The sequence below is a fragment of the Pseudonaja textilis genome, chromosome 17, assembly GCF_049901715.1.
Source record: "Pseudonaja textilis isolate UNSWEBS1 chromosome 17, rPseTex1.2, whole genome shotgun sequence".
In the NCBI taxonomy this organism is placed as follows: domain Eukaryota; kingdom Metazoa; phylum Chordata; class Lepidosauria; order Squamata; family Elapidae; genus Pseudonaja; species Pseudonaja textilis.
The window spans coordinates 7040692-7067460 of record NC_142006.1 but is presented as its reverse complement, the minus strand read 5'-3'; the positions used below and the strand labels follow the sequence as shown (position 1 = coordinate 7067460).

Here is a 26769-nt window from a genome sequence, read left to right as displayed (position 1 = left end):
TTTTTTCTCCTGTCATTTTCATCCAGAAGGGAAAGACGACATATTTTACTTTTATTTTATTTTTTTAAGGCAGGGTTGATGCAGGTTAAGTCTTGATTTCTCACGACAAAAATTGGAAAAATAAAACCTTGGCAAGATTTCAGAAATGGCAATTTGCAATTTGCCATTGCCTGCTTCCTAGGGCTGAGTGTGTGTGGCTGGCACCAAGGTCACCCAGTTGGCTTTGCGTCCAAGGCAGGATTAGAACTCAGAGCCTCTAGATTTCTAACTTGGTGCTCTTAACCCATAGAGAGGAGGAAGAAAGGGGATTTTTAAAACCTATTTGACTTAACCGTTCATTGCTTCATTCAGCTACTGCAGCTACTACAAAATTCGAGGAATTTGCTGGGCCACCTTCACAACCGATGACCCAAGAAAATATCCTTGCCTCTTCCAAAGGACTGAGCAAATGGAACACAATTTGGGAATTTGGTTTCTCTCCGAATTCAACACAACCCCCCCTTTTTTTGCAGCACCCACAATTTGAACCCAGGCAAAGTTTGCAAAAACAGCAATTCCAATTTGTTGCCCCAAAAAGCAGAGGGACTAATTCTCTCAGCTGCCCGAACCCACGACGTAAAAATAGAAATGTAAAAGTTTATTTATTTATTCAACACATTTAAAACACCCTTCCAACTCGTTCAAAGGTGATTCCAGGCGGCTTGTAACATTTTCTCTAATTAAGATTAATTTTTCTTTCATTAAGATTCACCGTTTAAACAGGAGAGACATAAATGGCACAGAAATTGGGTAGCTTCTCTTTTTTAAGATCACGTCCTTTTCGTGCTAATGAACGGTTCTGTGCTTAAGAAATCTCTTTCTTGTGCAATTTTTGGGTTTTCGATCGACGCTGAACTTCAAAACCAAGTATTTTGTCAGGCTAGGGACAAACGCTGGAGCAAAGTTCCAAAAAGAAGGAATTAAAAAAACTGGAATGTAGAGAGATATTGTTTGAGGAAAAGAAGGATGAGACTTAGGGTAGCTCTTCTTTGCTACGCATCCTTCCTGTTGAGTCTAGACTCTTCCTCAATGATATTTCCAGGTTAAGATGTCATGCAGCAGGAGACGATTGAGCTTTTGATGTTATTCACAGAGAGAGAGAGAGAGAGAGAGAGAGAGAGAGAAGAAGAAGAAGAAGAAGAAGAAGAAGAGGAGGAAGAGGAAGAAGAGGAAGAGGAGGAGGAAGAAGAAGAAGAAGAAGAAGAAGAAGAAGAAGAAGAAGAAGAAGAAGAAGAAGAAGAAGAAGAAGAAGAAGAAGAATTGACAAAGGGACCACTGCTCCTTTTGGTCTACAATGGGGGGACCCCAACCAGGCCGCACGAGGAAGGAAGGAAGGAAGGAAGGAAGGAAGGGAGATGGGTGGAAGAAGGAAAAGAGGGGTAGGATGAAATGGGATAAGGAAAGAAAGAAGATGGAAGAAAAGGAGGAAAGGACGGAGGGGAAGAAGGACATGTGGGAAGAAGGATGAGATGGATGGATGCGGGTGGAAGGAAAGGAGGAGTTATTGATGGTTGGGAAAAGAAGGAAGGAGGGAAGGAGAGGGGTGGAAGAGAGGGGTGGGATGGAATGGGATAAGAAAAGAAAGAAGAAAAGATGGAGGAAAGGGAGGGAAGGAAAGATGGGAAGAAGGATGAGATGGGTGCGTGGAAGGAAGGAAGGAGTTATTGATAGTTGGAAAGGAAGGAAGGAAGGAAGGAAGGAAGGAAGGAAGGAAGGAAGGAAGGAAGGAAGGAAGGAATCCTTGCCATTCCTCACCCCTCCTTTGCTACCATCATCCTTCCAGCTCCAAGAGTCTCTGGCGTGTCTCCAACACAATCTCTTCCACCACTTCTGGTTTGAGAAGGTCTTTGATCTGCAAGGAAAGGAGACATCCAGATAAATGTCACGCTTCCCTCTTCCACCACCTCTGGCTTGCAAGCCCCCTTGCTAACTGGCTTTCCTGCCGGGCGACCCCTGTGGGAGTTGAAGTCCAGCCGTCTCCCCCTGGCCAAGGTTGAGAAAAACTCCCTGCTTCCGAAGGCTGCCCCAAGGACTTGGGTGTGAGACCCAACCCGTAACCTTGAGGGTTGAGACCTGGTGCCCAAGACCAGAGAGAGAGCCTCTACCTGGTGAGGAAGAGATGCTTCGTAACAGTAAAGGATGCTGGTATCGTACAAAGACATCTTCTGGGAAACCAGAGCCACGATACAGTTTCGGAGGCGGGAGATGACCTCGCGGTCAGCCAGGGACACCGGCTGAAAAGATGGACACAGAACCTGAGCACTTCCATGCTTGGTGCACACAGATAGTCCTCCACCTACGACCTTCATTCAGCAATGGTTCAAAGTTATGACAGCGCTGAAAAAGTCCACCCTTTGCTCTTTCTTTCCTTTTCTCCTTCCTTCCTTCCTTCCTTCCTCTTCCCAAACCTTCAACTCACCTCCAGGTTAGCCACAAAGCCCCCAGCCTCGTCCTCTTTCTGCTCAGGGGTGGGATAAATCCAGATGAAGCCGTTGTTACCAAGGATGACGGAGGCCCCACACGGTAAGTCGTGGAAGTGAGTTTTCTGGCGTTTCACCAGGGATGGAGAGACCTGGACTAGGACCCCCTGGCCAAGCTGGAAAGAGAAACGAAGGCCATGGGGAATATAAAAGGGTGAGGGGGGTGGGTCAGCTGGCTGGGGGAAAAATATATATATTATATATTTGATATATGAAGAATATTTGTTGCTTTTTGGGTGGCCTTGATTGCAGCTCTGCCTCCTGTTCCCGAAAGTCATTCCTGCTCCCCGTTACGAAGACCTCTCTCAACGCATTAAGAAAACATTAAGCTCACCTTTCCGTATTTGAGGCTTCTAGTGTGCAGCGAGACCGCCCCGTCGGAAAACACCGCTTGGACTTCAGCCTGCCGGGAGCATTTAAGGAAATAAAACTGCACCTGGATTTCCCCGGCATTTCTACCCCCAGATAAATATGAAGACAAAGGGCTGAACTTATTCAAACTTCTCCTTCCAGAGTGACGGCTGGTTGATGCTGTGAAACTGAAATTCCTCTCCTCTGCTTGTGTTTTGCATTTGGAAGAGATTTCTTTTCAGGTGGGAAGGGGGAGTGGAACTCCTTAGCATCAGAGCGTGTTAATAATAATAACATAGTGCTCTGATGGTCATTTCGAAAAATCCTTTCTTTGTGAGCACCTAGAAGCCAAGAGGAACATACGGGCCCAATTTCAAGTTTGTAGGCTTTACAGTTCTGGAGATTTTGCGATGATGCCCGAGTGGCATTTTGCTTTTATATATATAAATTACATGGGGCGCAGGAGCCCAGCAAACAAGGCTTTTCACACAAATATAAAAATGTTCAGCAGTCACCAGACCTGCAGGAGGGATGGAACGCAGATCCCATCATCCCCAGAGAATATGGGCACCCGTGCTCCATCATCAATGGGGTCAGAACAAGATTCTAAAAGAGATTTTCTTTTCACTTTCCCCCCCCAAAAGGATACGCTGACAAGGTCTCCTTCTTGGAGGAAATCTCTCATGGCCAACTCATCTTCTGCAGATCGACGTCTCTGGGGAATAAAAACAAATTGAATTGAATACTTTATTTGGCCAAGTGTGATGTAGACCAGGGGTCTCCAACTGTGGCAACTTTAAGCCTGGCGGACTTCAACTCCCAGAATTCCCCAGCCAACAAAGTCCGTCAGGCTTAAAGTTGCCAAGGTTGGAGACCCAATTTAGACACGCAAGGAATTTTGTCTCTGGTGCAGTTACTAAGTTAGCAACTGTAATCAGAATGTCAGGATTCCGGCAGTTACTCCAATTAAATCATGAGCCTCGAGCCACATTCCCAAAACTAAACAGGATTCCCAAAACAACCCTCCATATAAATTCCATCCATTTCTCAATGAAAACAGCATTTCCAACCATCTGAGAATACACTCACCAACTCTCCACCGGGAAGATTCATGGATGAGAGCAACAGCACAGATTCTAGTCTAGAGTTGGTCTCTACCTTCCATCGTTTCTGTTGAACCTAAAATATATATATATATATAATTATATCCAAACTTCTTCAAAATGCTATCCATCCAAAGAGCTGAAAGAGGAAATATTTGGCAGGCACTGGACTTACAATGGGTTGTCTTAAACCACACCAATTCCTCGGCAGACATTATTTTTGAAGTTATTATCCTATATTTTACATTCCTAACAAATTGTTCCATGCAGTGGACAAATCAACAGGACAGAAAAGCAATAGAAACATGGTGCTTAAAAAAAAAAACTTCAAAACCTCCACTGGAAATAATTACAAAATTCTTTCAGTTCTGCATATTTGAAGGAAGGAAGGAAGGAAGGAAGGGAGGAAGGAAGGAAGGGAGGGAGGAAGGAAGGAAGGAAGATGGGAGGGAGGGAGGGATGTTTAAATGAAAATATTACCTCTGTAATTCGCCCAACCACAATGTCTCCAACTTCACCATTGTACCTGCCAAGAAAATCAAAAGGAAACATTATTCAATAATTCCCCAGCTAAAGGGAGAAACGTGTAACCTTATGCCATAATAAATGTGCTAATCTTTAAAAATCCCTTGAGATTATGGGTTGCTTTTCAGCATTAAATCAGAGGTCAAAACTAGAACAGAAAGAAAAGCTCAGAGCTACAATAACCAAGCAGACACTTCAAAGCCCTCTATTGAGAATTATGAATTTAATTTACAAGCTTAGCTCAGTATTTCTCAATTTAGTAACTTTTAAGATGCCTGAATCTCCACTCCTGGAATTCCCCCAGCCAGCCATGCTATCAATATATATATATATATGGTTCCTCTCTGAGTTTGGCATCCTTCCTAGTGTGTGTTATCTGTGGACATCCTCCAGCCCTTATCTTGCCTGGTTTGTGTTCCTTTTTTTCCTCCTTCTTGTAACTGTTTGCGTGGGAGTTTTTTGTCTTCCGTCAAGGATATTTGGAGCTTGGAAGCAAAGCGAAGGAATAAAAGGGGCTTCACCTGTTTTTTGTGACTGTGTTTATTTTGTATCCCACCCTGGGTCATCACAGGATCATATATTTTGAGCACAAATTCTTTTTCTCACCTGGCTTTTAATGCTTTGACACACACCAGTTTGTTCACTCTCTCGACAACTCCAGCTACCGAAGCAATCAGCTTCTCATCCCCCAGGTAAGTTCCATGACCCCTAGCAAAACCAAATAGAAAGAAAATGAACAGAGGGGAACTGAGAAAAAAAAACTACACGGATTGTTGTACATTGTTTTGGAATAGATACATAGACAGACAGACAGACTACTGGTCCTTGACTTACAACAATTTGTTTAGTGACTGTTCAAAGTTACAATGACATTGGAAAAAGATGACTTTTGACCGTTTTTCAGGGTTATGACCGTTGAAACCTCCCCATGCTCACGTGATTTACATTTGGATGCTTGACAACTGATTTGCTTTTATGACGGTCGCAGTGCCCTGGGGTCACACGATCCCCTTTTGCGACCTTCTGACAAGCAGTCAATGGGGAAGCCAGATTCACTTAACAACCATGTTGCTAACTGAACTACTGCAGTGATTTACTTAACAACGGTGGTGAGAAAGATAATAAAATGGGGCAAAACAAAGGTCTCACTTAACACATTTGGGCCTCAAACACAACCGAGTTCAAAGAGGACCCAGGACCCCACAGTCCTCTTCCTCCTCTTCCTCTCCACAACCCCAACTGCCTTCTATCACTGATGATGTTACCTAGTTTGGGTCATGAAAGTTCTGCAAAACAAGAACCAAGGAACTCAGAGAACTCAGATAGATGACAAATAAATGACAGATATATATAATAGATAGAAGACAGATGGATGAAGATAATCAGAGGATAGAGAAAGATGATAGGTGAGTGAATGGATAGATACATAGATGTAGTGATAGATAGATAGATAGATAGATAGATAGATAGATAGATAGATAGATAGATAGATAGATGGATGTAGTTATAAGACAGAGATAGATGATATACATGATATAAGATAGAAAATATACATGATATATATAAGATAGATATAGAGGTAGTTATTAGATATGGATAGATAGAAGTAGTTGATATAGATAGATATAGATAGATAGATATTAAGATAGACATGGAGATGGAGAGAGAGAGAGAGAAAGATCAACATGGATAGACAGAAAAATGATAGGCAATAGATAAAACTTTTGCAAATGTCTTTTCTGCAAAATCTTTCCAAACCTGCATGCTGGGAAACCCAATGCAGCCCACCCTCCTTCATGCAGCCTCTCCTGCTACCCCAGGAAAACCCACCCACCCACCTAGCCCCTTTGGCCACCTGTCAAGGGTGGCTCCGTGCTCTCTGCCCATGCTCAGGAGCCCTCTCGCCTCCCCTTCTTGCAGCAGAATGCAAAAGGGTCCTGGAGCGATGGGAGAGTGGGAGGGAGGGGGGCGAGTCCTCTGCACGTGCGGAGCATCGCAAGACCCAAGGGGGCTCCTGAGCACGTGCAGAGCGCACCCTGGGCTCCATTGCAGCCCCGCGGAGGAAGTGCATTATACGCCCTCACCGCATATAACCCGGGTCCGTGGTGATGGTGTCCCCGGGGGCCACTAAATCCCGGTCCCCGCCGCTGCTCCGGGGCAGGTTGGACGGTAAACGCTTCCGCGCTGCGGGGAGCCTGAACTCCACTCCCGCCATCTTGGTTGAAGGCACACCGGACGGCCGCCGCGCAGGCGCAGAACCATCGCGCGGCCTCTGCGGCCGCCATGTCTACTCCGGGCGGGTTCTAGAGGAAAGGGTTGCGAGCGCAGAATGGACAGCTCCGGCTTCCATTGGCGGCGCTGGGAAAAGGAGGGGGGGTCGCTGCCTTCAGCAGGGCCCCCCCTTTTGCAAAAAAGAGAAAAGCCATGGGCTTCTCGCCATGGGCAGCTTGGATTAGGGTCAGGGGCGCACTGAATCCCCACCTCACTCCCAGTTTGGACAGCCTGATTGCGTCCAAGACCGGACAGTCACTTGTCTGAAATGGTATTTATAGGATTTCCTGCTTGAGCAGTCCAGCAGTGGCTGGACTAGAAGACCTCCAAGGTCTATCCAACTATGTTGACATGGAATTATTTTCTGTCCAGGAGTCTGACAGGTAGAAATGGTTTTTCAGCCTGTTGGTGTGGCTGGCTGTGCTTCTCTATCCTCTACCTGATGATAGGAGAGTGAAGAAGGGCTGACCGGGATGGGAGTCGTCCCTGAGGATTTTCAAACTCTTCTAAGGCAGCGAGCCCTAGCAAGATCCTCTCTAGCGGTATCAGGGAACAGCCCACAATGTTCTGTGCTGTGCTCATCACCCTCGGTTGTGCCTTTCTATCCGCAGCTGTCTCTGTTGGGCCTGTCTGCCCACCTGGGTTGTGTTGGTTTTCCAGGTAAGCTCTTCGCTGAGGTCGATTCCCAAGAAGGAAACTCTCTCCAGCTCCCCTCGATGTAAAGTGGGACGGGTTTTCTCTCTTCTTCCGGAAGTCTTCCTTCGAAAGTGCCCCTGAGCATGGGCAGAGTGAAGGGCTGGGCGACCCGTCCCATCTGCCAATTTGCTAGAGATGCCCTGCGTTTGCACGGATGCTTGAGAACCAGAAACCTAACTTTTATTTCACTTTTCGTTAGACTGTTCCTCTTGGGGGTTAACAGAGCCCAGTCCCCCTTGAGGTCCTGCTCTGGGCCTATTTGAAAAGCGGTGCTCTGTCGCCCTCTAGTGTCCATTGAGAGGATATGCTTTATTTCCTCCGATCTACTGTTAAATTTATTTAAGCACATGAGTGAATCAGTTGAGTTTTGCCCCGTTTTATGACCTTTCTTGCCACAGTTCTTAAGTGAATCACGCCAGTTGTTAAGTTAGCAACACAGTTGTTAAGTGAACGTGGCTTGTCAGAAGTTTGCAAAAGGGGATCATGTAATGCAGCAACCGTCATAAATGTGAACCAGCTGCCAAGCATCTCAGTTTTGATCACATGATCATGGAGGTTGTAAGTGTGGAAAACGGTCATAAGTTACTTTTTTCATTGCCTTTATAACTTTGGATCTCATTAAACAAATGGTTGTAAGTGTACTTTCCTTCCTTTGGAAGAGTCCACCGAAGACAATATACAGTGTGTGTGTGTGTGTGTGTGTGTGTGTGTGCGCGCTAAATATATACTTTTGTACATTGGCCAATTTGAATTTCATAGATTTATAGATTCATAGAATCACAGAATTGGAAGATTTTGTGGAAGGAAACCAATTGTGACAGGGTTCACACACTGAACATGCTGGCTGAGGAATTCTGGGAACTGAAGTCCACGCATGCTATCTGGGGAATTCTGGGAGTTAAAGTTGGTGAGGTTGAGAAACAATCAGAAAATTGTAAAATTGATCTGGGAAAGGAGTGTCAGCTTTTCTTTAAAAAAATCAAAGAAAAATCAGCCCAGGCCAGCAAAATGGAACAAAGAGGACTAGAAACTTGAAATCCCCAGTTGCCTTGTTCCCAGAACGCAGCAGTCATAAACTATCTGTCCTAAAAAAAGCTTTTCATTCCAAGATGTCATATTTTGTTCATGTTTTTATTATGATTCTTTATTTAGAATACAAGAGTATGAGAGATACAAAGATATATTTATATATATATTTATGTATTTACAGCTGTGTACATCATACAATTATTACATAATTGATATTAAAGTGTTGGGGTGGGTTTTGTTTTGTTTTGTAAATAGGCGTTTTACATTATTTTATCTACAAGGTTAAAGTGACCATTGTGTATGACAACTCAAGACATCTTATTGTTATCAGGACAGATTTTCCGAAGCAGCAAGGGACTTTTGCATTTCTTAAAAATGCCTATTTTACAAAAAAAAAAAAAAAAGTCCATTCCTGAATCCCATTTAGGTCCGTGATGGGAATTAGGGAAACTGTTTCTTCTGCATGTCGAAGGTTGAAGTAGGTACCAAGCATCTGCAAAACTTTGATTTGACAAAAGACAGAAATTGCACATTTTTTTTTTTCCTGGGGAGAAGCTCTAGAAAGTTGCAATCCCACTATACAAAACTGAGTAGAACCCTTTCCTAAAACAATGTCTTTGTTTTTATTTCAAGTCCTTTTTTCCCCCTCCAAGTTTTAAACATGAATGGGCAACTGTTTTCTCTCCAACAGACAAACTTACACTAGGAGAAATGCAGAAACGTGTATGCAACCAGTTAAAATTATATATATAATACTCCGAGAAGCAATAATATATAATACTCCGAAGCGCCTGGGATTGCCATTACACGATCAGGCGATGGACATAAGTGTGAGGACTGGTCGTAAGTCACTTTATTCAGTGCTACTGTAACTTTGAATGGTCACTAAATGAGCGTTCATAAGTCGAGGATTACCTTAGTCCCATGTTGGGAATGGGAGAAGGGAAAGACTCCCCCTTGTGGCTGAAATTGGAATTGAGCAGCGATGGGAGAACTGCCCAACATTCAGAATTTGCCCCAAATTAATTGTTTCTTTCTAGGAAATGACCTCTGGACTCAGGCAAGGAGTATAATCCCTGTGATATATTCTAGATTGCTTCTCCATTGGCGTAGGGAGTTCTTCCTTCTTTCCTTCCTTTCTTTCTTTCTTTCTTTTTTTCTTCCTTCCTTCCTTCTCTTATTTATTAAATTTCTATGCTCCCATTTCCTCTACAAAATGATTCCGGGCAGCTTACCAATTCTTTTTCTTTCTTTCTTTCTTTCTTTCTTTCTTTCTTTCTTTCTTTCTTTCTTTCTTGCTTTCTTTCTTTCTTTCTTTCTTTCTTTCTTTCTTTCTTTCTTTCTTTCTTTCTTTCTTTCTTTCTTTCTTTCTTTCTTTCCTTTCTCTCTTGCCTCTGGAAAGCCTGAATAGAGAAACTCTGGGGCAACAATTCGCCCTTCTTCCTTTCTCTCTTCTTTGGACGTCCCCGTTTCTACAACTCGCTCCCACCCCAACAGTTGCACAACCCACAACTGGAGGAGGCCAGAAAAAAACTTCTCCCTTAGTCCTCCCCCATCCCACCCCCAAAAAAGGATCCAAAGCCTTCCCCGCTGGATTAAAAAGTCTCCTCGGGGGCGGGGGGGAGGCAAGACCCCTTCCCTTGCTCAGTATCCTGCAAGAGAACTGCTTAAAAAAACTGGCATCTTCTCCCGATATTCTGCACCGTTATGGTTGCGTCCCTCTGCCGGAGCAGAGCCAAGATGGCTGTACAGTAACCAGACTTGTGTGTCCAACGGGGGGCAGCCTGAGGTCCCTGGGGGCCACAGAGACTGCCTCATCCCGTCGTGCAGCCTCGGCTTTCCCTCCGCGTGGCCTAGGAGAGCCCCCCCCCCGCCCAGCCTTCACAGCACCATGGTGGGGATGTGGTGTCCCAGAGCCGTGGCGTGCGGCACAGGCAGGGCGGGTGAGTGTGGCTGCAGGGCCCCATTGGGAGGGCGGTGCCGGGCACTCTTCTGGTGCGCCCGGAGGCCGGCCAGCTGCGAGTAGGCGCTTTGGCAGACTTGGCACTTGTAAGGCCGCTCTCCGGTGTGAAGGCGGACGTGGTTGCGCAGGGTGGAGGACTGGCTGAAGCGGCGGTTGCAGAAGCGGCAGATGAAGGGCTTGTCTAGGGTGTGGATCCGCATGTGGGAACGCAGGTTGCTGCGCGAGTTGAAGCCGCGGTGGCAGATGACGCAGCGCATGCGGCCCACGGTGTTGAGCCCGCCTTCAGCCAGGTGGAAGTCCTCTGGAGGGGGGGAGGGAAGGAAAGAAGGAAGGAAGATAAGTAGGCAAACAGGAGGGATTAGAAGGAACTTCCTGCCACTGGGTTTTGGGGAAGGTAATCGCTGTTGTGCCCATGAAGCCACGAGAACCCTGGGCTTGGAAATCAAGAGATCTTCAGAAATGGAGAGATTAGATTTGGCCACTGGGAGAAGTCTGGAGGTGTCTATCCATCCATCCACTCCTCCCTCCCTCCCTCTCTCTCTCCATCCATATCATTCATCTCTATCTGTCTGTCTATCTATCTACCTACCTATCATCCATCCATCCATCCATAACTAGCTAGCTAGCAAATCTATCTAATCTGTCCACTTCATTTCTCTCTATCCGTCCAAATCTTTCTCTTCTATCAATCTATCTGCCTATCCATCCATGTCATCTCTCTTCTCTCTCTCTCTCTCTCTCTCTCTCTCTCTCTCTCTCTCTCTATATATATATATATATATATATATATATATATATATATATATATAATCTATCTATCTATCTATCTATCTATCTATCTATCTATGTATTATCTATCTATCTATCTATCTATCTATCTATCTATCTATCTATCTATCTATCTGTTTCATCTCTCTATTCCTCCAAATCCTTCATCTCTATCTATCGATTTATCTGCCTGTCCATCTGCCTGGTGGAGAAGTCTGCAAGTTTAACCGTGAGAGTTAATGTTGAGTTATCCCTGCAACCATTAGTTCCTTTGCATCCATCGCACACAAGGCCGTAGTTTGCCTCTATCGCCAACACCTTAAATACGACGGATGTCATTGGTGTTATATTGGCACGCTGATGTCATGGCAGATATCGAGCCATCTCCTTACCATGTTTGTTCTTCTTTTGTTCCTCTTCAAGTCCCAGGACACCAGGAATGCCCAAAAAGGTATTGTGAGAATTTCCATACCAAACCAGCAGTTCTTGATCGGGTGGGATCATCTGGTGGGAGAGGAGAGAAGAGCGAACATTGGTGATTGTGTTGGTCCTTCTCTAAGAAACGTGTGACGGAGACCAGCTGCATCGGATCAAGAGAAGACGTCGCCCATCGTTGTGCCATGATTACCCGAATCGATCAACTTCAAGGTGTGGTTCTCAACGGTGTTACTACTGCAATGATTCCCTTAACAACGGTGGCAAGAAAGGCTGTCAAATGGGGCAAAGCTAACTTAGCAAATGTTTCACTTAGCAACATCAATTTGGGGGCTCAGTTGTGGCCCTAAATCGAAGCCTGTTTTGAGCCTCTAAGGATGTCTAACCGAAGAAAGCGAGATCAAAACCACAGCTGGCGTGCGGCTTTCTCCTTCCCGTTTAATCTTTTAATTACAATAATATCTTTTAAAAATTAGCCAAAGGCGGCGAGGAGGCACCTGGGAAAGCCAGCCGTCACCGCGATCCCTGCTCAGCTTTTCGAAGGCACCTATGGCTAAAACAAAAAAAACAACCCAGGACTGGGACAATTAATTAAATCAGTTTAAACGTCGCTCTAATGAAGCGGTTGGCTGTAAGGAGGAAAGCATTTATTTTGCGAGTTCCAAAGAGCATTAAATGGGATTTAATTTTTCACGCTGCAGAGAAGCACTTTTGGCAGGAGGGGACTGTTTCTGTTAATTGGCTTTTAATACAGGTGTTTACATGAGCTGCAGGCCGCAAGCCACGGTGTGTGTGTGGGGGGGGGTGGGGGTGTCTGTGTGGGTTTGTGTGTGAAATGACAAGGGACCGCACCTTCTAATAGGTGTGTAATCCTTCGTGTGGTTTCGCACCTATTAGAAGCAAATATATGTACGGTAATTCTCAGGAGTTAAACGGCGACGATTTCTTTCTTTCTTTTTTTTTAAAAAAATGAGATTTTTGCTGATGGCTTAAGGTCCTGTCGGCTTCATCTGTTTTCCCCCCCTGTCCTATTTTCCTGTTTGGTCTCTTTGACAGTGTCACACCGCTGTCATTATCTTTCTTTTTTGTGGGTTGCCAAAGAAATAAGCCGCCAGCCACCATCAACAAGCATTTGAAAACCTCTAGAAAAGAAAGGGGTGAAAAAAAGAAAGGGAGAAAGGCTTGGGTGGCTGTGTGTTTTCGTTTTCCCTCCCCTCTCCTAAGAGGCTCAAGTGAGAATCTTAACTGTTATTTTTCCCATTAGAAAGCCGAACCTGAGCCATAAAAGAAATGCAGCACCCCTTAATAACAGTACTTAGTTCATACGCGGCGCGGAATCACATAGATTGAGAACGCGTGAAGAGGCACCACAAACATCGCAACCTGTTAGTGGGTGTGTTGCTCTTTTGCGTGGCCCAGACTTTTAGCATTTTTCAAATTGCAAAAGCTCAAAGCCATTACGGTTGTTAAATCGATTCAGCGGAGCCTTTAATGTGCAGCTCTCGACAGCTATGTTCACAACAAGCCAAGGGAAATTAGGAGGCCCAGAGATCATTTTTAAACTTACTTCCATTTTTATTTTTATTTTTTTTTTAAATGACAAACTGTCACTTAGCAAGCAAGCTTGGATGTGGCTTGCCTTGCTTCTTCGGCCGGAACTCAGTTTGAAAACACGCTTTTTTGAACCACAGGGTGCATTTTTTAAAAAAAGAACATACGGTTGAGAAATTCAAGGCACTTGGGAAAGAAAAAAAAACTGCTTCTCTGTAAATGCAGGTACAACCATCACCGGGACTGGAAATTTTATGGTATGGCATTGTGGTGGTAAGTCAGGTTGGACCCGATTTTCTAGCATTTGTTAAGCAAATTGCATGATCATTAAGTGGCGATGTCACTAAGCAAGTTGGCCAGGCATTTATTGCTTCCAACTCTATGATTCTATGACACTCTAGTTCTACGAATCTATGGTTCTATGATCTTCTTTTAACGACCCATAATCCCTTGCAGGGTGGCGTCTGGGCAGCTGAATGGAGCTGAATGTTTACTGGCTGGATGCCCTTCCTGTTGCCAGTGCAGAGTTTTGTTCAGCAGATCTATTCTCGTTGTGCCCAGAGTACCTCTCTTCATTTTGGCTGCCCAATTTCATACCTCAATGGCTTTGTAGAAGATGCTATTCCCAATCTGGACCACTTCCAAATTCTGCTCCTGTTCGTTCCGGGCACACTTGATGTAGGTCATCCAACTACGATGGTCTTCTTGGCTCGCGTCAATGAAATATCGAACCGTCCCGTCTTCATTGAAGACCTGAGGTTAAGAAAACCCAATGATTAATCCTGGCTTTTTTTTAAAAAGAAACCTTCAATATATAATGCTTTATTCCATAGCCATTAGGCCAGCGTTTCTCTACCTTGGCGATTTAAGACAGGTGGACTTCAATTCCCAGAATTCCTCAGCCAGCCCGAGGAATTATGCGGAATAACGCAGACTTTCTTTCTACTGGGGTCTTAAGTGATTCTTAAACTGTTTGACCCAATGACTTGTTATCCCAGTTTCAAATAAATTCCTTATCCCCATATATATATATATATATATATATATATAAAAATATCTCACCCCATTTTATATAAACAGCCCAGACTGGATCCAGGACCCACAAATAAGCAATTGCACATAACTTCATTGTTCCAGATTATCCCCAGTTTACATTGATATAAAGAAAATTAAGTTGTGGGACATGAGTAGATGGTGTATCAGATTATGAAGAACACTGCAGAAAATAGATGGGAATGTCTTTGTTTAAAGACCGCAGTGGGCCTTGAAAAATCTCTCGGGACTTTCTAAGAGTCCATGAATATATATATCATGATTAGTCTGGTTTGGAATAGGGGAAAATCTTGGACATCGAGTCTTTTAAGTGAGCACAGCAGTGACTGAATGTTTTTTGCTGTGTGAGCCACCCAACAATAGTTTGGGATATTTTCTAGTTTAGAAAACTCTCTGTTGTAAAAATTGGAAAACTTGCAGAGAGCAAAATAGAGAGGGAGGGGGGAGGGAGGGGGGAAAGAAAGTTTGCAAAAAGGAAGAAAACATGCAAGGAGAAATAAAGAAAAAGAAAGCTCACAAAGAGGAAAAAAAGAAAGAAGATAATTGCCTAAGAGGAAAAGAGAAGAAAACTTGTGAAGAGAAAGAAAGTAGGAAAGGAAAGAAGGAGAAGCTGAGGAAAGAGAAGGAATGGAAGAAGGAAGGAAGGAGAGGGCAGAGGAAAAAAGAATATAGGGGAAGGAAGGAAGGAAGGAAGGAAGGAAGGAAGGAAGGAAGGAAGGAAGGAAGGGAGGAAGGAGAGGTGGAGGAAAGAAAACGGAGTGGGAGAAGGAAGGAAGGAAGGAAGGAAGGAAGGAAGGAAGGAAGGAAGGAAGGAAGGAAGGAAGGAGAAAACTCACAAAGAAGAAAACTTGCCAAGAGAAATAAAGAAAGAAGAAAACTTTCAAAGGGGGAAAAAATGGTCTCAGGAGCACAAATGAGTTGGAAGCAGAGCCGCAGCGGTTCTGATCTGCTGTCAATTGCAGAATAAATATCCTACGTGAGCTTCGCAAAAAAAAGAGGTTGCCTTGGAAAAATTCAAGCGCGAGAGAGGGAAGAAATGCCTTTCCAGAAAACAGGCTTATTCTCCCTTTCAAATCAAATCACAGACGAAAAGGCCTCCGTCGCGGGGAAGGGCACATTACGATGCATTCATGGAGAAATTAGATCTTTTAATAAAAAAAATTTTTTTTTAAGTAACTCGTCAAGGCCAGTTGCTTGCACAAGTAGATGCCTATTAGGAAAAGCTTTGCAAAAAAGGGGGAAAAAACCAACCATGCATCCCAAGAATATATATATATACAAATTTAAATTTATGTATTTCTAGGCGGGCATCTCCCACCGAACAGATACAGAATGAACTGAAGTGCGAGGCGGGGAGAGAGAAAAAAAGAAACCTTGAGCTTCACAGGCAGGCTTCCTTTATCCCTGGGTTGAATAGCTGTCATTTGCCTTCATTTATGGAGTTTTGAATAAAGAAAAAATTAGAAAGGCACCATTATGTCTCTTAATGGCAGCTTAAAACACACATTCAACTCATTTTTCTCAAGATAGATAACAAAAACCAGCAACTTAATTCGCAGAGCAGGCGAAGCTGGGCTGGTTTTAACCTTGGTTTCTTTTTTAGCGGCTTGGCTTCCTGAATTCAGCTTCTTTTCCTGGCTTAAGGGTTCTGAACCTAACGTTAATATTTACTGGCATTGGGGTGGGTGATTTTACCTGTTTATTGAAGAACGCGCAGAACGAGCCACCGTTAAATTACCAAAATGACCGTAAGCTGCCCAAAGTTAGTCTGTGGTCATATGGATGGCCAATTGTCATGCCCTTGGTAGAGTTGGACTCTGAGGGAGAGGAGGAACAGCCAACAGGGAGTGGAAGTGTGGCTCCAGAGGTTGTGAAGGAGGCTGGGGAAGGGCAGAGGCCGGCTGGGCAGTCAGAGAAAGAACCAGGCCCATCCTAGGACACACAGGGAGGAACGGAGGAGGAAACAACTTGGCTTACGAGAGAGGAAGTGGCCATGATCCTCCTCATTGGTTGCAGCTGGGGAGACTAGTATATAAAAGAGACAATTACAACACAGCATTGCCAGAAGCAAAGCGTGTGTTATTTTTGGGTTGAAGTTATCTTGGTTGGCGTCCTTCCAACAGACTGTGCCTTGTTATCTCGTTGAAGTTGGCAATTACTTATCCTGGTCCGTTATGGAAATTCGTTCATTGTAGTTTGTTTTGGTTTTTTATTTTACCTCTATCTGCTCATTAAGTTCGGACTGTATTGCTTTATTTTGAAGACTATTTCTGAGTACGTTTTATCTCCAGCTGAGAATTATTATTGAACAGTGGGGCCAAGTTGGAGGCATTAAAGGACATTTATTTACGTTTTGGATTTTGTTACGCTCTGGGTCATCACACCAAAAAATTGTACGAACCAATAGACAGGCTGGATTCTGAAAAGCCTGCTCAACCTCAAAGTAGCCAAGTAAAAAACTAACCAGGATTAGCATGTTGTGAGAATGGGGCAAGTCAAAAGCCTGTCCTGAGCAGGTTAAATGTGGAATACAGGTAGTCCTTGACTTGGTACCCACAATGGAACCCAAACTTGCTAACCAACACGATTGTTCATTGAGTTGTGTTGTCTATTTTGCGACCTCTTTTTGCCCCCGACATTAAGTGAATCCCTGCCGTTGTTAAGTCGGTCACATGGTTGTTCAGTGACCTGGTTGTTCAGTGGTTGTTCAGTGTTCTGCCTTCCCCATTGAGTTTGCTCGTCAGAAGGTCACAAAAAGGGGAATCACGTGACTTGGGGGTGGGTGGGCAATACAACAGGCATAAATACATGCCAGTTGCCAAGCCTCTGAATCTTGATCACGAGATCACAGGGGTGCGAGGACGGCCATGAGAAAAACGGCTATCATCGTTCATTATTTCGGTGCCGCTGTAACTTGGAACGGTCACTAAATGAATTGAGGACTGCCTATAGGGGGGAGGTGTCTCTCTAAGCCCCCAACCAGTGGTGGGATTCAAACATTTTTACTTCCGGTTATGTGGGCGTGGCTTGGTGGGCGTGGCAGGGGAAGGATACTGCAAACTCCCCCTTCCCTCCCCACCCCACTGACCTGCTTTCCAGCTCCGTTCTCCTGGGCAGGGCAACCAAAGGAGACCCAGCCGATCAGTTGGGACTCAGTCAGAACCTGCTGACGACCACCTCCGCCCCCAACCCCGCGAGCCTTCTTCGCATGCACAGAGTCCGCCTTTACCTCCCACATGAGGCTGTTGTTCTTGCACAGGTCCACGTGATCGGGAGAGATGATCCGGCCTGTAAAAGGTCCCATCTCCGTACCGGCCTTGATCCAAGTTTTGGAGAAGATGCCCAAGCCCTCCCCAGGGATGGAGCTTTGGGCGATGATGACCTCCGAGGGTAGGACGAGGCTAGAGAGCTTCTGGACTTCTGCGGACGAGAGAATCCGAAGGGAAGTGGGGAGATTAACCACACCAGAATAACAGGAGGGACTTTGGAGGTCTTCTAGTCCAACCCCCTGCTCAAGCATTATCCCATTCCAGACAAAAACAACAACAACCCTACAACACTCACAAAAGTGCAAACCACATCACCAACCATATCACCCTTCCTCTGGCTTAACCAACACACTTTTTGTCCTGGTAACTCCAACCAAGGTTTGCTGAATGAACCACCGTTACCTAGATTTGCCCATCATACGAAGCTGGACTAGCTTCACCCCTGCATTAACGAAGGGATCCCAATTTGCACCCTGACCTACCATCTAAACCATCATCTCCCCCGCAACCCCAGGAGGCTGCGCTGAAGCCAAAGAAGCCACAACCCCGCTGGCACACCCACAAAATGAAAAGCCTGATTGCTAAATTGCGCAGGGCAGCACCTTCCGTAATGCAGACGGATCCCCCCGACAACACGAGTTAAGGAACGGCGTTGGATTTAGACAGGTTAATCTTCCATTGAAGCTGTTTTATGGGTAAATAATAGTAAGAGTGGAAATTATATTAGTTTAGGGGAGCGATGGGAATTGGCTGGGAATAAGCCACTTGGCAACATAGCACAAACTGGGAAATGCAATTGCCTGGTTTTTAGATTTGGGGACTCCTAAAAAAAAAACCTTGCACAACCAGAGTTGTGTTAATGAACCACACCAAGTGGTCCAGACTTTCAGTGGTCAAGAGAGATTAGTCAAGGTGAATTTGCCCATAAAATGTCCATCAGTTCTTCTCATCCTCTTCCTAATAACTCTCCTTGGTTCCAGTTTTATCTATAGTCTTTAAAAAAATCAATACGTTTTTTTTTTTAATCTATCTGTTTGCTGTCTGTAAGCTGCTCTGAATACCTTTACAAGTGAAAGGCGTGGCAAATAAATTTAATAAATAAAATAAAACAGAACTCTGGTGCATTTGTAGACTAGCATCAATCAGCTTCTCCTTGCGCCTTTCTTGGTTAAATTGTAGATGGGAACATCTTGAGCAATCAAATCAATTCTTTTTACAGTTCTATCTTCCTAGAGAAAATTCAAGGTCACACCCCTTGTAATGTCCACTGAAGCTCATTTAAATGTTCTGTTTTGAAGGTTCTGGGTTGGACTAGAAGACCTTCAAAGTTCCTTCCAACCCTATGATTTTGTGATACTATAGTTCTACGAATCTATGATTCTACGGTTATATGATTCTATATTATTATGAAATTATGTTATTATACTTCTATGAACCTTTTCTATCATTCTGTGATACTGTAGTTCTATGGATCTATGATTCTATCGAATAATATAGAGACATTTAGCATCACAGCCTCTTAGGAGTCAGGTGCAGGAAGCTATTGAGGTAATCAGGTGTGCTAGACGCTTGGAATTGAAAACCAATTTCATGGCACATTTTTGTGATTGGGGTTGGTGGCACAGTCAGCCAGATGTTCAGACTGGATTCCACATTTTTGTCCAGCTACCGAGTCCTTCTTGAGGACCTGGGGCATGCAGGTGTGGAGGTTAGATGGGGTTACAAATATTGTCACAGGATGTAAGCCTTGCTGATGAAGCTGCCTTTGGCAATTGACTGACAGGGATTTTGTCAATGCTGAGGCGCCTATGACTAATGGTACTTTATTATCAAAGGTATTTGTTGCCTGTCTCGCAGTTTAGGGTGACTCTGAGTGACATAATCAATCAATCAACCAATTCAGTCAATCAAATAATAAGTTTCCAAACCATCCATCAGCCATTGTCTCTTTTATAAGTAGGATCTTGCATGCAGAAACACATACATCCACATACTCTCTTCCTCACAATTGCAAAGCGCAAACACACTCCGCCACTATCAAAATTAATTTAATTGATTCATTCGCTCAAAGGTCCAAGTATTTGCTTTTAAATGTTCACCTTTGATTTTCAGGTATCGGAGCACCAGACGCAAAGGGGGCTAGACTATTTTATGCCACTGTTGGAAGCAAATTATTGGAGTATATCAAGACTTGTTTGAGTCTAAAAGGACCCTTCTCTTTTTGAAACCACCTTGAAAAATACACTTATATATAGCGTAAAAACAATATAAATGTCAAGGAGATGCTGAATCTCTTTCCCTCATGGCAAACTCAGTGCTAAAATCTTTATCCGGCCCAAAGCATCCTCTTTTGCAAATGGCACATGATTTGAGGTGTGTCGTGTGCCCGTGGGGGAAATAAGGGTGCAGTGAGCAATAAAGGACTTCATAATGTTGTGAAGTTATGGCCTGGTCACACACCCAGCCCGAAATGACACACTCAAGATGGGTTATCTGTGGTTGGGAGCTGAAAAAAGAGAGAGGTTGAATGGATGAAATTTGCACCAGGGATCTAATGTTTGAGATGCATGGGGTGTCAATCGAATTTGGGATCTCCTCGTTCTCCAAATGCATCTATCCAACTCCCCCACCGCCAGAAAAGAAGAATTTTAAATTAATGTTCAACTTTTCTTTTTTGCACACACCTAATTTTTTTGTGTTCAACTTTTCTTTTTTGCACACAATTTTTTTTGTGTTCAACTTTTCTTTTTGCACACACCCAATTTTTTTGTCGCTACTGCTGGCCCTTTTTCACCTCTCTGTGGCCTTTCTAAGAGAGATCTATCCCCCCACCCTTGCTGAAAATCCCCAGCCATCCTGTATTTGAAGCTTAAAAAAGAAAAGAACCCAGACAACGCCCAACTCCGTGTGCCAACTTTACGCAACCTCTGCAAGATTGCAATCTTTGGTTTCCTTAAGATTATTATTTTTCTTCTCTGTTATCTCTCTCCAAGGACACCTGGGTCTCAGTGCCAGTTCCTTTTTCCCCCACCCCACCCCCCATCCCATTCCCAGGGGCGGAAAAATGGAACAAGGACCGGACTTTAAAAAAAGAACCCAACCCCAACAAGGCTACCTTGTTAAGATGGCTCAAGAAAGAACTTGGGAGAGAGAGCGGGTGAGAAAGAGAGAAAGAGAAAAAAAACTTTAAGAAGCGAAGAGTGCGAGGTTAAATGGTGCCACGGCATTGCATAAAGCAATTTGTCACGCTGTTTAAAGTGATCCTCATTCATTCAAGACCCTTAGAAGGAAAATGGCTAATTCTAAATTCATTAGCCTTTAGAGAATGCTGTCGGCCAACACTGGGGAAAAGTGAATGGGCTAAGAAACTTGTTTTAAAAGGCGCAGGAATTCCTGGGGACAAAATGGGGAAGATTAGCAGGGCTGACATCTTTTGAAAGGACACAGAATGGAGTTTTCACGGTAGATTAAGAAAGGAACAGTAATCTTTTGGGGTGGGGTGGAGAGAGGATAAAAAAAACCAGGGAATCCCAAATGCCAGCAGGGAAAAGGAATTGCTTGTCCCGAGTTTGATGAATGAAGAGTAAGGACTTGAGACAGGTTAAAGAAAAGAAAATGGTCTCCAACAACTTTTAAAGTTCTCCATTTAAGCGGGAATGCCCCCTCCCATTTCTTTAAGGTCAGGCTCAAGTTAACTAAATGAATTTAAAACCTTTTTTTTTAAATCAGTCAACTGCTATTACACGCCTAATAAGCCTTTAAATGCCTGGGTGTTTGGGGTTTTTTTCTTTTTTTTCTTTTAATGAAGCCAGGAAGAGACCCAAAGGAAAAAAAATTGAGTGTGAAAAGCAATAAAAAGAAGATTATGAGGATCTTGATATTTATTTATTTATTTTGAAACCTTGGGAGAAAAGCAGTTTGAAAACTCAGCTAATCCGGTTCGGAGCTGTGGAAAGGAAAGATCTTGAAAGGAAAAGTTTTGGTTCCATGTTAAAAATAATCAGAACAGGGTGAAAGTTCAGCCATTAAATAGAAGTTAAAGAATTACACTTTTTTTTTTTTTGGTTGGGTCTTTTTTTAAAAAAAATAATATTTTTGCTGGGAGGATTTTGTAGATCAGAGGGAGTTGCTCGGGATTTGAAAGGGAGGGGAAAGAGAGAAAGGGAGGGAAAGAAAAGGCAGGATTCACATAAGAATGGGTTCAAATGGATCCTTCCTGGGTCAAGGGGTTGTGTGAATTAGGCTTTTATGTAAACTAAACCATGGTGTAGTTTGAGAGGCGGGCATTATGCAGTCTGTAGTTTGGATGGTTATCCGAAGGGTGGGGGTGGAAATTCAGGATTTCAAGGTTGTGTGAACTTAGTTTCATAGCCCCAACACGGGTCTGGTGTGTCTTGGGGAAGGCGGTGGCGATTTCAATGTCAGGTTTTAATTTTAATTCCTTAAATCGTCTCCTTTTTTAAACTCTGCATGTGAGTTGTGGAAAACCTCTAAAAACGCCCAGATGCATCCGCGGCACCACATACTTGGAGCAAGACGCACACGTGTAGAGAAACCAGCAGATACACACAACCCCAGAGGAAGCTCTACTTTCAGACCCGGGTCTGCAGTACAAATCACAGCAGGAGGGCATTTAGAAGAATCTCCTAAAAAAGAGAAACTGGCCCGGGTCATCTTCTTGGGTCGAGACAACCGCCTCGCCGGGGTCTTTCTCACTACGCCGCGCTTGGAGGATCCAAACCGGGCGAAGCGCACACGTGTCCGACCCAGGTTCTAGCCTTCTCCGCGGCGTTTCCTCTGGGAAGCCAGAGGAGAGAGAGAGAGACGCGGGCTTTCCAGAACCCCGCCGCTCCCCCTGTACACGTGTCATCCCGCACGCACCGCGTTCCTGGGAAGAAGCTGAGCATTCACACGTGCAAAGTCTCGTTCTCCCCCCTCTTCCCCAGCCAAAAAAACCCAAAAAAACTCTTTTTGTAAAAAGAGAGGGAAAAACTCACCTCCGGAGAAGGATTGAGCCAGGACCTCCGCCGTGAAGGCCGTTTTGGGATTCCCGTGGCCGCCGCCAACGCCACCCCCGGCCGCCGCCGCTGCCGCCGCCGCCGCCCCGACTCCCGCTCCGTTCTTCTCCTCCAGCAGTTGCTCTCCCAGCACGTTCCTCCAGCGGCCGTAGAGGAAGCTGTGCAGGATATCCGACGTGATGACCTCGGCCAGGGAGAGGCTGGGGGGCTTCAGAGCCCCCTTGAGGACCAGCGCCTCGGCCGGCAGCACGGAGCCCATCATGGGGAAGGGCCGGCGAGGGAGAGGTCGGGCGAAGGGGGCAGCAGCGGCAGCGGCAACAGCCCCACACACCTTGGGGCTGGAGGGAGAGGCGCGGCCCCCCAGCCGATGCTCAGCTCCGGCCCAAATCTCAAAGTCTGGGACGCGGCTCCGGGACTGGTAGATATATATATATATATGGGCGACCTTTCTAATTGCTTATTAATGACTCGCCCCCCTCCTCCCTGACGAGAGAGAGAGGGAGGGAGAGAGAGAGAGAGAGAGAGAGAAAGATTTTCCAGAATGAAGTCCAGAGAGAGAGAGAGGAGAGGGGGAGGTGCCCCTCCCTGGAAGGGGTGGGGGCTCGGCTAGGAGAGAGAGGGGGGGCGGGAGGAGGCGAGGCTCCGCCGGCCTGAGCCCACCCACCACACGAGGGAGACTGGGCTGCCCCCAAAGACACCTGCTCTTTCCCAGGTTCTTCGCAGAGCAGGGGCCATCAAAGGGAGGGGGCGCGGAGGAGCGGATCCAACGGCCACCTGCTCACCTGCGCGGGGCAGCCAAGACGCCTTTGGGTTCTTGTTCCTAATTCTCTTTTTTTGGGAGGGGGGCTTCTTTTCGCATTCAAAGGAACGGGGGTTCCCCCTTTGTCTCTTGGGGTCCCACCCACTCATCCCCGTCCGAGTTTTAGGGGGTGCAAAGGCAAGGCGAGGCGGCTCCCGGCGGAGCGGCCCCGGGCTAGCCAAGAGCGCGTCGTTGAAATTGACGAGGAAGAGGGACGGACATTGACCAACTTTGGGGAAATCGCTTCAATTTTGTTTTTTTGTTTTTTAACCAGGTGGGATGGAGAGGAAGACTTTGGTTTGGTCCCTAGCCATCCAATTTCAAGTCCGTGGCACACACACACACAGAGAGAGAGAGAGAGACGCGCAGCGGGCTTGGCGGAATCCAACAGTCCCGATTTCGGGATTCTCTCGAAGTTTTTTGTCCTAAGCAGGAGGAAGATTTAAGGCGAATTAAAAAGGCAGCTTTCCGAGTGGGAGGGAGGAACGGATGGGTGACGGGGCGTCTGGTTTATTTTTTGTAATATTCACTTGGATCTGGCTCCCTTCTCTCTGCGCCGCCTTCCTTTTGCCACGAAGGAACGGGTCTCTTTTTAAAAAGCAGCGCCCCTCTTCCTTCGGGAGAGGAGGGGCGGGATCCCTACAGATCAAATTCCCTGTGCAAAGAAAAGAGGATGTGTGTGTGTGGGGGGGGGAACTCAAGGAAACCAGCGCCGGACAAGGCAGGGGCGCGCTGGCCGGTCTGCGGGCGGGCGGGCGCGCGCAAAAGACGCGAGGCGCTCCCGGGAAAAGGAAGGAAAGAGCGAGAGAGAGACGCATTTCTCTTGGAAGCGCGACTGAGCGCGCCTCTCTTCGGAGCAGCCTCTGCCGAAGGATTGGGGGCTCACGATCGCGCCTTTCAACTCAGGAAGACTGAAGAGCCCAAATTTACAGGGACGGAAATTATGAGGGCAGTTCAGGAGAGGGAGAGAAAGAGAGAGAAATGAAATGGCTAATAATAATAATAATAATAATAATAATATCAAATTAAATCACCTTTGGTGCTTTGTGTCTTTTCTGTAACGAGAAGCAAAGGTTAGGAACAGAAGAATAAACGGAGGATAAGTTAAAATTGTATAAAGAGGATGGAGTCGCGGTTTTCCACCCCCACCCCTCTTTCTCGACACCTGTTCAATTCAGGGGGGGGGGAGGGCACCCACAATTGCAGAAACGGTTCTTGACTTTGGGGAGTGAAAGTCCTTTAACTCCGGGCGGAAGAGCCAGAAAGAGCCTCCAATTGTTCATTACTCCCCGAAACTCGTTTAATCTCAATAAAAAAACACCAGGCGCGTTCAAAGTGCGGGCGGTTTAGTCTTATTTATTTATTTTGTTCCCTTTGAAAGGTTAACATCCTGTGGCCCCACCGCTCTGACTTAAATCTTTCTTAGGAGGTGGGCGCCTTACCTGCAAGACTTGTGTTTTGCCCTTTCCATTGGGTAACAAGAGACCTTTTTATTCAGGAGGGAGAGGGGGATAAAAAGGTGGAGGGAAAAACAACGGGAAAAGGTGGATTTAAAATCCGAAAGATCGGCTTTTATGGATCAGCTTCCCGCCGGGCGTTAAGACAGCCCGGTGAAAGAATAAAAGGAGATTTGGTTTTCAAAAGAATTGCCCCCCCCCCCTCAAAAAAATGGACAATAGGCTGGTAGGTGGACTCCGAAATGAGTCCCGTTAACTTGAAAAGAGGCTCGTTCCGAAGGAAAACTTACTTGGTAACCCAGGTTTAAACTAGAGGTGGGGTCGATTCAATTTGACTAAACGCAAAATGCAAAACCAGGTGTGTATGTGTGTGTAGGGGTGGGGGCGCAAACGGGTCCAAAATTTAGAGTTCTCTGTGAAGCAAGCCAACCTGTTCCGGACTAACTGTATTCACGCGTCCGCATCCAAGCTTTTCGGTAGCTCTGGATCGGATCTTTAACGGGGGATGGCGAGAAAGGGATGTTAACGAGAAGAAGGCAAACCAAATTCAGAATTGGAAGTGCGTGCCCAACAAAAGAACGACACACGAACACACAAACACACACAAACACACACATCCAACGCGAATTGGATTAAACGCAAACTCTTCATTTTCAGAGGTTGCCAACCGACGCGGGATAAAACGAGGGGCGCGCACAAAAGTGAGGTGTCCTCATGCCGGATTGGCACAGTTGCTTCATCGGCGCTACCCCCAATTCTCTTTTTTGAAGGCACCCCTTTCGTAAACGGGGTGGTCTTCCTCCCCCGTTTTTTTTAATCCCGGGTTTGACAACCCCGCTTCCGTTTTGCGGTGGCCGGACCCAAGTGAAGCGAAGCGGAGAGAAGGCAAGCGAAAAAGATTCTCGAAAGTGGGGTGAGGGGAAAAAAAGGAATAATTTTCAAACAAATTGTCTCCGCTTATTGGGCTAGAAAGGGAAAGCCGCAAAAGACCCGTTTTGCGTCTCGAGGTCCCAAGGCTTGCGGGATTCGCACGTTTCGGGGAAAACCGCGAACGCTCCGCTTTGGTGATTCGGTGGTTTGGGGAGGTTTGATCAAAGGCTAGAAGAAGCGAGGCGAGAGCCCAGCAACCCGCGTTCCCTCTCAGTGCCACGGGCAGACCCGGCATTCTTTCACACGTGCGGTTAGGACAATACAGCTAACAGAATAACAGAGTTGGAAGGGACCATATAGATCATCTAGTCCAACCCGCCCGCCCGCCCAAGCAGGGAGACCCTACACCATTTCTGACAGGTGGCAGTCCAAGGCGGTTTTTATGCGGCTAAATAAATTCCTTGGTGTCTTTTTCCTTATACATCGGGGTTTTGGGGGGAGGGGGCGACTAAGACCTTCCCAGCCAATCAAGATTCCCACTTTTCATCGACTTCACACGTTACGTTAATACAAATCTACCTCAGACGTCGGTACAGGCTTGCTAAGTTACTGCTTTTACTAAGTTATTTCTAATTATAGTCCTGTTTTGATCAGAGTGTATTTTACGCGCAGGGCAAAATCTCTCTCTCTCTCTTTTTGTAAGTAACTCGCTTCAAACTGATATTAGATTTATAGTTCAAAAATTCGTATTTTTTCAGGAAGATGGGCTGGGGAACCGCCTGGGGAAAAAGACATTCCTGTAGGTGTTGATTCCGGGGGGGGGAAATCTGGGTGTTACATGTACAGCCAAAACCAATATTCGCCTTTGCGCTTTCCGGAGTCGAGTGTGGGTAAAGACAGGGCGCCAGACCCGGAGAAATTTATCACGGGCCAGGACTGGGTCCGTTTCAAGGAAAACCTGCCCGGGATGGAGGGAAGGAAGGAAAGGCGGAGGGGGATAAACTATAGCGCTAGGGCGCCCTTCATTTACTCGCAAGTAAAGGGGTTCTGGAGGCGCCTCGGAATGCCGAAGACCTCTGAGGTCCCTCCTAC

General features: G+C 45.6%; 2 protein-coding genes across 2 annotated transcripts; both read right to left on the bottom strand.

Annotated features, from left to right (window-relative positions):
- Nucleotides 1–616: 616 nt before the first annotated feature.
- Nucleotides 617–6753, bottom strand: EXOSC2 (exosome component 2). The gene is made up of 10 exons (XM_026712598.2): nucleotides 6583–6753; nucleotides 5105–5206; nucleotides 4454–4499; nucleotides 3960–4049; nucleotides 3520–3585; nucleotides 2854–2922; nucleotides 2459–2635; nucleotides 2145–2273; nucleotides 1795–1891; nucleotides 617–1113 (listed from the first exon to the last, which is right to left on the bottom strand). Exons 1-9 carry the CDS (start codon nucleotides 6711–6713, stop codon nucleotides 1811–1813), a joined length of 891 nt encoding a protein of 296 aa, XP_026568383.2. The 5' UTR covers nucleotides 6714–6753; the 3' UTR covers nucleotides 617–1113; nucleotides 1795–1810.
- A 2981-nt stretch (nucleotides 6754–9734) lies between these two features.
- On the bottom strand, nucleotides 9735–22813 carry PRDM12 (PR/SET domain 12). Its single transcript, XM_026712260.2, has 5 exons — nucleotides 22531–22813; nucleotides 17494–17684; nucleotides 13809–13964; nucleotides 11618–11729; nucleotides 9735–10758 (listed from the first exon to the last, which is right to left on the bottom strand). The coding sequence occupies exons 1-5, from the start codon at nucleotides 22811–22813 to the stop codon at nucleotides 10376–10378; spliced, it is 1125 nt and encodes a 374-aa protein (XP_026568045.2). The 3' UTR covers nucleotides 9735–10375.
- Nucleotides 22814–26769: the final 3956 nt, after the last annotated feature.

Bases quoted from the DNA above. Each gene is read 5' to 3' on its own strand.
- EXOSC2 (XM_026712598.2), bottom strand. From the start codon at position 6,713: ATGGCGGGAGTGGAGTTCAGGCTCCCCGCAGCGCGGAAGCGTTTACCG. The intron at 2,923-3,519 runs GTATCCTTTTGG...TGCTCCCGGCAG, and splicing joins AAGAAGGAGACCTTGTCAGC to GCTGAAGTCCAAGCGGTGTT. The intron at 1,892-2,144 runs GTAGAGGCTCTC...CTTTCCTTGCAG, and splicing joins AAGCATCTCTTCCTCACCAG to ATCAAAGACCTTCTCAAACC.
- PRDM12 (XM_026712260.2), bottom strand. From the start codon at position 22,813: ATGATGGGCTCCGTGCTGCCGGCCGAGGCGCTGGTCCTCAAGGGGGCT. The intron at 17,685-22,530 runs GTGAGTTTTTCC...TCTCGTCCGCAG, and splicing joins GGCTCAATCCTTCTCCGGAG to AAGTCCAGAAGCTCTCTAGC. The intron at 10,759-11,617 runs GTAAGGAGATGG...CCCCCCCTCCAG, and splicing joins ACAAAAGAAGAACAAACATG to AGGACTTCCACCTGGCTGAA.